Source organism: Nematolebias whitei, chromosome 4 (genome assembly GCF_014905685.2).
Source record: "Nematolebias whitei isolate Nwh7 chromosome 4, NemWhi1, whole genome shotgun sequence".
Classification (NCBI taxonomy): Eukaryota; Metazoa; Chordata; class Actinopteri; order Cyprinodontiformes; family Rivulidae; genus Nematolebias; species Nematolebias whitei.
In genome coordinates this window covers 29,619,202-29,631,132 of record NC_056501.1, presented here as the reverse complement: position 1 = coordinate 29,631,132, position 11,931 = coordinate 29,619,202, and the positions used below count along the sequence as shown (strand labels likewise).

Below are 11,931 nucleotides of genomic sequence, written 5' to 3'. Positions count from 1 at the left end.
ATATAAATATATATATATATATATATATATATATATATATATTGATTGATAGATAGTTAGATAGATAGAGACATAGATGATAGATATCTATAAATATAGATACATCTAGATATGGATGGATGGATGGATGGATGGAAGTACAGACAGACGGATTTTCAAATATTTATTCGCCAAGTCCATGGAAACTCAAGAACATACCTGGTAGGTTTCCAGTGGTTTGTTCTCCATCTGGAGGTCCCACACTTTGACAGTCAGGTAGTCCCTTGTCATCAGGTAGCGTCCATTGTGGCTGAACTTCACGTCTGAGATGGATGAGATGATTTCAGAAAAGAAAGAGCGGGTGGATGGATCTTCTGGCTCCTCAAAATCTATAAGTGATGGAAACCAAGAGACAGACAAAGTCATCTTATGATTAGCAGATAATCTAATTTTGTCAAAGTGTAGGATGTCATTGGTTCAAGGAGTTTTTTTCTTTTTTTCTTAATTTTATACAAAGAAAAAAACGTGTTTTGTTTGGAGTGCAGAGTCTGTCAGTGAAGCAGACAACAATGCCTGGCTGTTGTTGCTGCAGCAGCTGCATCGTATCCCAGAATTATTCAGGAAGATAATCGCGGGTCAGCTCGCTGGGCAAATATTGGTTATGATTCATATTGAATTTGGCAGCTGCTGATCTGTGTGCAGGCCAGCACACAGGGGGATGAGAGCCAGGCATTCCATCGTTAGCTGTCAACTTAATGTTCCTCCCCTTCTTCTCCTCCCACCGCCCTCTCTAAAAAAAAGCCCCCGCCAGTCTCCCCCTCGAGCCAATCCTTCCTCAGCCGATGCCTGGAGTATCGCTCTGTGATGTGTCAGTGGGGAGTCTAACTAGGGAGGCTGCGTGAGAGATGAAAAAACTGGGGGGATGAGGAAAGGATAAGGAAAACAAATCAATGTCAAAGTGCTGGGCACACATGAGCCCCGTTGGATTTGTGTGTATTAATGCATGTGTGCGCGTCCCTGCCCTCCTACTCCAGGGGTGTATAATAGGGTCCCTAGGGAGTCAACAGGAGGGGGTTAGAGGACTCGTTTGGTCCCTTTCACTCTGTCCTTGGGGCTTTTGCCAATTCCCTCCTAAATCCTGCTTCCATCCCTCACCCATCTATCTATCCTCGCTGTAGCGCTGATTGATGCCAGCAGCCACCCGGTTTTATAGGAGCGAGGAGAGTAATTGTGAAGCTGAGTTGTGTATATACAGAGTTTATGAATTTATGTGTGTGTTACAGCAGGTGTGCATGTGCGTCAAGGAACAGATTCTATGTCTTTCTGAGCCATATAGGTTTATGCAGGGAGACAAGTATTGACATATCTATATCCTAAACACACGCCTGCTTTGTATGTGACACTGTACATTTTCATATAAAGTCTGCTCCAAATATATATTTTTTTCTTCTTTTTATAGTCGTAATCATTTGCTTATAAGAAATTCAACAGGCCGTGTTAACACGGTCCAGTGGTCGCCATCAATATGTTGGAGGAAATGACTGACATTACTGAGCAACAAGGTGTGTCCATGAGAAACTAATGCAATTGCTCTCGTGACATTGATTTTCCTGCTAAAATGTCAATGTATTCATTATTCATCCAGCCAAAGGGTGTGCATGTGATGTTAGGACTAGAGAGACGCTCGTTGTTTGAGACGCGCTGCAAGATATATCGACGGCTTATCAGTCGTGGCGCGTGAAGCAGGGATGTCGCAAATACACCGAGACAAAGTGAGGCGGGAAAAACTGAGCATGAAAGTGGAACTAGAGCATAAACTTCTACTGTTTTCACATTTCTTTTAGTTTTGATCAAATCTGTTGAAAACAGGGATTATGTGCAAATAAATCTGTAACCGTAACCATTCTGCTTCTTCTCCGCCTTCATATATGACACAGAATCTTTTATTTCTTCCCATGATGCTCTCTGCTGGTACTCACATTTGCTGTGCCTGTCGCAGAGCGCCGCCTGTCTCATGTCACAGAGGCGTATTGAGCCCTTACTGCTGCTGTAGGCGAAGGTGTGACAGTGCTGGGGGTGAAACTCCGCCGAGGTGATGACTTCCGTCAGCTCCTCCATGTTGGCTGGCTTGATGTCCACGATGTCTGAGAGACGTGTGCTAAGGAACGTCACTTTCAAAGTGGACAACATTGACCACCTACAAAAATAACACTGAGAATAATGAAGCATACAATATTTTTAACAGTAGCACTTGGGAAAAAAAAGTCAAGTTTCTGTACAAATTTAAAGTGTGGTATTTAATTTTTTTGATTTGATGCTCAAGTCCTTTTGAAGGTGCCAATGAAACTATGACATCATGTCTCTTTTATAAAGCCCAATAGCAAGTCACTGTGTAAAAACTACAAGTCATATTTTAAAAAAACTTCTAAACCCTGCAGAGAAAGGGTCTTGTGATCTTATAAGTCATTGTTTGCGTCTTTAATGTTTTATGAAGATTTGACAAACTAAATAAAATGTTCACTTCTGGTTTTGAGTAGGGATGCACCGATCCACGTTTTTTCCACTTCCGATCCGATACCGATATTTGCTGTTTAGTATCGGCTGATACCGATCCAATACAGAAAAACAGTGCTGAATTAACAAAAATGGCTAAATTATGTCATCTGGACCCATTTCTGAAACAGGTCCAGATGACATGATTTAGCCATTTTTGTTGTGTACCTGGATGTTTGAGCTTACAAACCCAGTGCTGAATTAACTTAAAACTCAATTTTGAAAATAATCTGCAGCGAGTTTGTTAGCGCATAATGTCACTCAGAGCACAAAGCACAGAATTGGAGTGAATAGATCTGCCCAGTCATGGATCGGTCACATTGTCACCGACACCCGACCCAGAAGTTTTTCGATATCGGTACCAATACCGATGTCGGATTGGTGCATCTCTAGTTTGATTGAGAAAATCATGAACTCAGATACAGTGGAGGTGAGTGAACACTCTGCACTTTGGGAAGATTTAAGAGAAAACTGTGAATTAATGTCAATGTGACATACTGGATGACATAATACAGGTAATGCCTACTCTGGGATGTATGAATTGTATATTCATCCAGTCCTTACCTGCTTTGTCCTTTCCAGGTTCCTAGAAGTCAAGTTTTATCAAGTCTCTTAACTTTCACCTTCATCTGTTGGTTTGGACTTTTGACATGTAAAAACAGGAATAAACTCTCGGGGATTGTTAGGATGTGCAGCCAAACTGCTGGCATAGCTCTACAGAACCTCACTGACCTAGACAAGGTGAGGTCAGTGAACAAGGCCAGGCTGATTCTGGCAGATCCTGATCATCCACTGGTGAGTTCAGGTTGCTTCCATCTGGATGCAGGTATCTGCTGCCCAGATGTAGGACAAACAGATTGAAAAAGTCATTCATCCCTTTAGCGATCAGGCTTCTCAACTAACAGTGATGATTTCTATACTGTTATTTTAACGTCTTAATGTCTTGTCTTGTATGGATGTTTTATGTCTCTACTGACTGTGAAACAATTTGCCCCTTGGGAATAATAAAGATTCTTGAACTTGATCTTGAATTTGTTTAAGAGGCGGGGTACACCTGGACAGGTCGCAAGTCCATCACAGAGCCTAGTCAGTATAAGAAGTGTTAAGTTTGTGGGTGTAAGAAAAGTTTGTTTGCCCAAAATGCCTTTTCAGTAAATTAAAGTTCAATTCCCAGCGATTCATTTAAATAATTAATGCTGTTTTTACTGTGAAGTATGCCAGAACTATAGAGCTCATTACAACATCATACATTTGTGAGGAAAAAATGATTTAACTGACATTTGTCTCCATCTGACCTTCTGATTGACTGGCGACCTGCCTAAGATCTACCCTGCCATTCCATTCACCAAAAAAACCTGCTGAAGACCGGCACCAGATCCCCATGACCCTGAACAGGACCAAGCAGGTCCAGAGAGTAGATAGATGAATGGATGGTTGATAGACACGCTCGAGTTTGAGAGGATACTGAAGCTGCGATCAGTGATCTCCAGGTTCCACAGGTTCACCCGGAGGTCGTCAGTGGAGATGAACGTCTGAAGGTCTGAGTTGACGGAGATGGAGTTGATGTGGTATGTGTGGGCATTGCTGAAGACACGTCTGGCTGTCGCCTCGACCATCAAATCCATCGGCTGCAGCACTGGCACCTAGGAGCAGATACAGGACATTTTAAAGGCAAAAGAGAATACCGGTACATAAAAATAAAAATTCAGTTAGTTTCATGGAGGCCGTTTCAGATTTCTACCGTTGCATGTGCAGGTAATTTGCTTCTGTGCATTTGTTTTTAATCTGAGACCATGAAGGTGGGTTAATGTGTATACTGGTGTGTATGCAAGTGTGTGTGCAAAACCCAAGCAGATGACTCCAGGGATTCATTTGAAATTACTCCACAAATTAAAAAGGAACAGCCTGCGTATCTGTTTGCTGCACAGTTGCTCAATTATCACACCTTTCTCCTCTTCCTCATCTTCCTCCTGCTCGCTCAGTTGTGTTTGGGATGGTCAGAGAAAAAAGTGGCACCAAGAAATGGCCCAAGGGCATCGCTGGGCCCTGTTGAAGAATGATAACTGAACGCTGCAGACTTAAGACAGGATCACTCACACGCTCACACCAACACACAGATTTTACAGTGCCGGGCGGGCTTCAAAGACTTCCAGTCTGCAAGCAGCCCCCCCTCGTTGGCCAGATAAAATCCAGACAAAGAGAGAAAAGAGGGGAGGGAGCCAGGAGAACAAATCGCCTGCTTCTTCTCTAATCTTTTTTTCCTTTTGTGTCCACTGCTGGCACTGACAGAAAGACATGGTGGCCCAGCAGGCTGCTGTATCTCCATGGGTGTCACTTTCTTTCCATGTCTTTCACTCACTGTCCAGAGAGACACGGGTCTTATTAACCCAGAACCCGAAACACTGACAGCCCCACTGTTCAACCTGCCCCAGCCCCCTCCCAGTAATCTAGCAATTCCTTAAAGGTTGTAAAAATGGCGTACTGAATTTTCTTCTCTTTAATAAATCCAGCTCTCTACATGAAGCAGTTTTTTCTTCCAATACATGTTTATTTTTAAGGACATTTTTAATGTTTTGCAGCTTCATTCACTCAGATATTTTCTCTTTCCCTGCCTATTCTCCCTGCAGATTTTAAAGCCACCAAACAGGATCGCTACAGTCCCAACCCATCCTGCAGGATCCACTGGTTGGCCAGACAAAAGAGGGTCAGACACGCTGAGCACAGCACCAATCTTCTATGGCAGACACACACATAAACACACACACTTGCACTCCATGTGTGTTTAAATTTAATAGGTGGTGGATTGATAACCTACTGATGTACTGATATAAATTATTTTTATCAAATGTCTGCTTGCACTCAAAAATGCATCAAATATAGGATGTGGGCAGCACTGTGGCTCAGTTGGTAGAGGTGCCGCCTCTCAATGAGAAGGTTGCCAGTCAAATCCCAGCCGGGGACCTTTCTGGGTGGAGTTTGCATGTTCTCTCTGTGCATGTGTGGGTTTTCTCTGGGTACTCCGGTTTCCTCCCACAGACCAAAAACATGCATGTTAGACTGATTGGTAACTCTAAATTGTCTCTAGGTGTGAGTGAGAGAGTGAATGGTTGTTTGTCTTGTTCGTCTCTTTGTGTCCCTGTGATGACTGGAGACCTGTCCAGGGTGTCCCATGCCAATCACACAGTGACTGCTGGACATGGGTACCAGTGACCCTGTGACCCGAAAAGGAAGAAGCATGTAAAAATAAAACCATGACACTTTATTTACAAAGCACTTAAAACAGCAACAAGCTCAACCAAAGTGCTGCACAACAAAAAACAAAACAAGCAAAGGACACAGGAAAAAATGCATGGATCCAAATAGGTAAAGATAAGAACTAATTAAGATAAGAACTAATTGATTACAGTAGCATTATAGAATACAGACAAGTTAACACCAACTCACTCAGTGTCAAAAGCCAGGGAATAAAAGTGAGTTTTTAAACGAGACTTAAAAACAGTGAGGAAGCCTGCCTAACATGCAGTGGTAACTCATTCCACAGTCTTGGACCAGTCACCTCTGAGCTTAAAACGAGTGCCTGGAACCAATAAAAGCATCTGACCTCCGAGAGCGCTGTGGGACATATGGCTGCAGCAGACCAGTGTGATAGGAGGGGGCAGAACTGTTCAGAGATTTAAAAACATACAGAAGGATTTTAAAATGAATTCGAAAGTGAACCGGGAGCCAGTGCAGGGAGGCCACAACTGGAGTAATGTGCTCGCTTTTGACCGTACCAGTTAAAAATCAGGTTGCAGCATTTTGGACCAGTTATAAACGTGCAATAGTGGTCTGACTGATTCCAAAAAAGAAGCACATTGCAGTAATCAATCCTGGATGCTATGAAGGCATGTATAACGGTCTCAAGGTTACTTTTGAACAGTATGGCCTTCAATATAGACAGTCGCCTCAATGGGGATAAAAACAAACAAACAGGATTTAACAATCATGTTTACATGACTGTTTATTTTCATGGAAGGGTCCATTATCACTCCCAGATTAGTGACTCTTTGTTTCTCTAACGGGGTTAGAGAGGAGAGGTCGATACAGTGGTTCTTGATTGTGCCATTAAGTGGAAAAAACTTGATGTTTGGATGGATGGATATAGGACGTCTCTCATTTATTACTACTAAAATTGGTCATGTGAAGTCTAAACCTAAAGTTAAACTCAAATTAAATGTTTAGCATTTCTTGAAGGAATGCATATTACCCGCAGTTTTACGCAAAGATCATTGTATGACGATAGGGACAGAGTTGTAGCCGTTTTGGTCAAACTTTGTGATTTGTTTAGTTTGTTGCCGTTTTATCAACCGAAAGGTGTTATGCAAAATAATAAGAGGTAAATATTAGCCCATGTAGCTTTATTTAAAAAAGTTACAAGTTGTTTTTGAGAGAGTTGTTTCATCAGCTTGAAAAACAATAAAAAGACCCCCGTTTGGTGAGCCATGAGCCTAGCCTCAGAGCTGGTTTGTGGTTGTATGGGGCTAAAAGGAAATTTAACTTGGGTGCCCCTTTCTTAGTTAGGCTCTTAGCCCACTTTTTTATTGTTCATAGTTTATTATCGCCTGCCACTAAACACAAAACGACAATAAAAAATTGTCTGTGTTGCTGAGTGTTCATTTTCAGTCAGAGTCAGAAATTCTTTATTGTCATTCGCACCTCATGTGGTACATGTGGTGGAGCAAAATAATGTACACAGGGTCCCAGTTACATCCAACAATAAAATGTATAAGAAAAACAGTAATAACATCTAAGATATGAACTAAGAAAAACATCAACTAAATATACACTAAGCACTAATAGCATAAAAATATTACGTCAAACATCAGCACAAACACGAACATGAGCCTGTGTGAGCAGATGAGCACGCATGAACACATCAACATGAAACAGATCAGCAGAAACATGATGTGATTTTTTTCACAGTGATTATCCTGGTTAGAGATTCATGAGTCTAACAGCCTCAGGGTAGAAGCTGTTCCTCAGTCTAGTGTTTCTGCACTTAATGCTCCTCAACCTTCTTCCTGAAGGGAGTGGGGCAAAAAGTGAGTGCTGGGTGAGTGGGTCCTTCATGATGCAGGTGGCCCTCTTCCTGCATCTAGAGGTGTAGATGTCTGTGATGGTGGGGAGGTTGACTCCAACAGTCTTCTGTGCAGCATTCACCACTCTCTGCAAAGCTTGTTTTTCTGCAGCTGTGCAGCCTCCATGCCACATGTTGATGCTGGAGCACAGGATGCTCTCCACTGCACACCTGTAGAAGGAGGTGAGGACTGAGCTTCCCAGACCAGCTCGTCTCAGCCGTCTGAGGAAGTAGAGTCTCTGATGAGCTTTCTTGATCAGGCTGGTGGTGTTGTTGCTCCAGCTGAGGTCTTCATTAATGTGTACACCCAAGTACTTGTAGCTGGAGACCACTTCCACCACAGATCCTCTTATGTTCAGGGGGGTGTAGGTGTGTTTGTTCCTTCTGAAGTCCACAATCATCTCCTTTGTCTTCTTCACATTGATGTGAAGGTTATTCTCTTTGCACCAGCTCTCCAGGTGTTCCACCTCTTGCCTGTAGCTGGACTCATCATTGTTTGTGGTGCATCCCACCACCGCTGTATCATCTGCAAACTTTACAATGTGACAGCCTGGATGGGTAGCTGCACAATCATACGTGAGCAGAGTAAACAGGAGGGGGCTCAACCCACATCCCTGAGGAGAGCCAGTGCTGAGGGTTATGGTGGAGGAGGAGAAGTTGTGGATACTCACTGACTGCATTCTGTTTATTAATAATAATAATAATAATGTCATCACAATGTCAGCACTGTATGTTTCCATACAATGGCGAAATTAGTCTCTGCATTTAACCCATCCACCACCAGGTGGTGCAGTGGGCAGCTATTGAAAGCGCCCGGGGGACATTTTGGGGATTAGACGTGCTAAGAAGTCTAGTACCCAGCTGCAAATGGAGGGGCTGTTTTGATGTGAGTCATGACCAATTTTCGAAGCATTTAGCAACTATCGGGGGTGAGGACCACTGGCCGATAGTCATTCAGACCAGTCAATGTAAAGCTTTTTTGGACTGGGATGATGGTGGCAGTCTTCAGGCAGGTGGGAACTGTCTCCAGGGTAAGTTTCCTGACGTCTTAATGAAATATATCTTAAACCACAGTGCAGATTTCAATGAAAAGTTTATTGACAACTGACTTTTTGGAAACAATCTGATTAGAGAGGGCCACAGCAACCTTAGTCAACACAAAAATGGCTGTAACTCAGTCAGTTTACAAATATTAAGCTAAGATTCGATGAGGTATTTGTTCAGAAATATTTACAACACACATGTCGAGCACTAACACAGTGCACAACACCTCACACTATGGCATGAAATTGCGCATAATATTATTTTAAAGGTTCAACCAAAGCAACTACATAACATGAGGATTTTATCGTATGAGGTGGTTTAGCTGGTGTCTTTGGGCCAATATCTTTAGCGTGCACCTGAGCTGTTCACAGCTGAGTTGGAAGCAGCTAGAATGACAGTCAGCTCCTCTAAGTCCGAGGTCATGATTCTTGACTGGAAACAGGTGGAATAACCCTGTCAGGTCGTGGGGAAGAAGTCTTTGCCTCCGATGGCTGACTTAAGTATCTGGGAGTTGAAAGGCAAAGCTCTTGATTTACTGGTCAAAATGGGCTTCCTTGGCAAGATGGCCAGGCTCAGCCTTAGAGATAGGGTGAGGAGCTCCAACATCCGAGGGGAGCCACTGCTCCTCCACATCGATAGGAGTCAGTTGAGGTGTTTCGGGCATCTGGTTAGGATGCCTCCTGGATGCCTCCCTTCAGAGGTATTCCAGGCATGTCTCGCTGGTAAAATGCCCCGAGGAAGACTCAGAACTCGCTAGAAGGATTATGAATCTTCTCTGGCCTGGGAATGCCTCGGGGTCCCCCCAGGAGGAGCTGGAGTGTTGCTGGGGAGAGGAAAGTCTGGCTTTCACTTCTGAACATGTTCCTCCGTGACCCAAATACGGATAAGTGATAGAAGATGGAGATGGAAGATGATCTTAGCCTCAATCTCTGGAAAGAGATGTGGCAGGCAATAAGCAATCCTTCAAAAAAATGCTAGGCCTTTGATTGTGCATTTAACACGTTTTATCACAGTGACAAATAATTCTACAAACTGACTACATGACATGTCTGTCCCTTTGTCTTTGTATCTTTGGTGTTATTTTCCTTTCTGATCCTTATGGTTGACTCTGTGTTTTTTGTCATTCTCCACTCATTCCTCATCCTGTCTCTCCAGTCACTAACCATTCACACCTGTCAATCAGCTACCATCCCAGGTGCTCACCCTACCTCAGCCTTATTTAAACCTCTCCTCTCCACCGCTTAAAGGTCCACTCATTGCTGTGTAAACCTACAGACGTCCTCCTCCATCTTGCCTGATCCAAGTTTTTGTCTTATGATCCGTCCCGTCCTGCTTCTGTCTCGCCTGATCATCTGTCTGCCCTGTTCCTGTTCGCACCACACCTGTACGTTTTTTGCTGCCTCATCAGCCTTTTGTTTGGTGTTTAATAAATTATTTTTATTTAAACTCCTGAGCTCCTTGCCTGCCTGCACATGGGTCTGCAAACCGAGGATCGTGTCACTGCATATAAAAACGTTTTCCTTTAAAATCACATAAAGGAGAGAACAATAATGACAGAAAAAAACTGCTAAATTATTAAATTAACCTGAAATGATTTGATAAAATATATTATTATGATGGGCAGCACGGTGGCACAACTGGTAGAGCTGCTGCCTCTCAGTGAGCAGGTCCTTGGTTCAAACCCCGTTCCAGGGGCCTTTCTGGGTGGAGTTTGCATGTTCTCTCCGTGCATGCGTGGGTTTTCTCCGGGTACTCCGGTTTCCTCCCACAGACCAAAAACATGCATGTTAGGCTGATTGGTAACTCTAAATTGTCTCTAGGTGTGAGTGAGAGAGTGAATGGTTGTTTGTCTCGTTTGTCTCTATGTGTCCCTGTGATGGACTTGCGACCCGTCCAGGGTGTACCCCGCCCCTCGCACAGTGATTGCTGGACATGGGCACCAGCGACCCCCGTGACCCAAAATGGAATAAGCGGGTAAAGATAATGGATGGATGGATGGATGGATATTATTATGAAAGACACAGGCTGCAAAAATGATCTTATTATTTTTCAGCTTGACATAAAACTTCAGTAAACCCTTTCTCACAGTTTAAAAACACTAATGAACTTCATAAAATCTTAACAACAAAAAGTATGATGTTCACTTAAGACACATTAAACCTACCAGCTGGTCAGTTGGGTGCATTTTAACTCCAAGCCAGTAAAACAACAGACTGAAATTTTCATGAATTCATTAGTTTTATGTGAATATTCAAAGTAGTACCCTCCTGCTGCTCTGGGGGCTCTAAGGAGCTGTGTGCTTAACTAATGCCCCGGCCTGCCTATGCCTGGTTGTCACTTCAAAAATTACCAGTACTAGACTATCCCTTTAAAGCTGGTATGAGATTTTATAAAGTTATGAGAAGAGCAGCAAATCAAAAAATGTGTCAGAAATGCAATACAGTAGCCCCTCGCTACTTCGCAGTTTGACTTTGGTGGACTCGTGATTGAGACAGTACTGGATACAGTACTGTACAGTAAAAAGTTAATGAAAAATAAAATATTTTGGACAGGTGCCACCATTTTGTAGTTTTCTCTCAGTAAGCCTCCACTATATTCCCACTCAGAATGACCACATATCCCAGAAGGCAACAGGGCCCTGCCCAGAAGCCCCGTTTCCTTCTGCTGAAAAAAACAGAGGCACAGTAAAATTTTGATCTGATCGGCGCCCAGCGGATATAGAGAAGCCGCGCTGAGTCCACCGAACTGGACCAAAACTGGATCAGAACCAGACCTCCAGACCCATAAGTAAATCTTGAGAGCTGGTAGCCGGTCCACGAGAACCTATATGCGCAGAAGGTCTGGAGCCATTTTATAGCCCATCGGGACTTTTATCATCAAGACTTGGACTCAATTTGACCACCTACGGTCTCACGCCGGCCAACAGAAGGTCTGCCCTCCCCCCAAATGCGCTTTGACCAGAACCGGACCTCCAGACTCAGCTGTGAACCAGAGAACTCTGGGGACGCACTTGTAAGTGAAACTTATTAGCTACATATAAGTATGCTGTTAAAATTAGTAGGTAACTTAAGAGTTTAGAGGTCTGATTTTGGGCTTTGTTGCTGCAGGGGAGTCTGCAGAAATGAACTGGGTCGGACGGAACGAGAGCTGTTGCTGTTCTGTAGAGCCTGGCAAGTAAAAATTAGTAGCTACATATACAGTACTGTACGTATGTTGAAGAGTTTATAAAGACTTAATAA

General features: G+C 43.3%; 1 protein-coding gene across 1 annotated transcript in view; it reads right to left on the bottom strand.

Annotated features, from left to right (window-relative positions):
* Window positions 1-11,931, bottom strand: part of LOC119408543 (serine/threonine-protein phosphatase 2A 55 kDa regulatory subunit B beta isoform) — a 31,596-nt gene that overhangs the window by 6,050 nt on the left and 13,615 nt on the right. The window contains exons 5-7 of the mRNA XM_037675383.1: window positions 3,998-4,175; window positions 1,959-2,123; window positions 199-368 (exon numbers count right to left, since the gene is read on the bottom strand). Coding sequence (XP_037531311.1) covers window positions 199-368; window positions 1,959-2,123; window positions 3,998-4,175 — 513 coding nt within the window. The remainder of the gene's footprint in view (window positions 1-198; window positions 369-1,958; window positions 2,124-3,997; window positions 4,176-11,931) is intronic.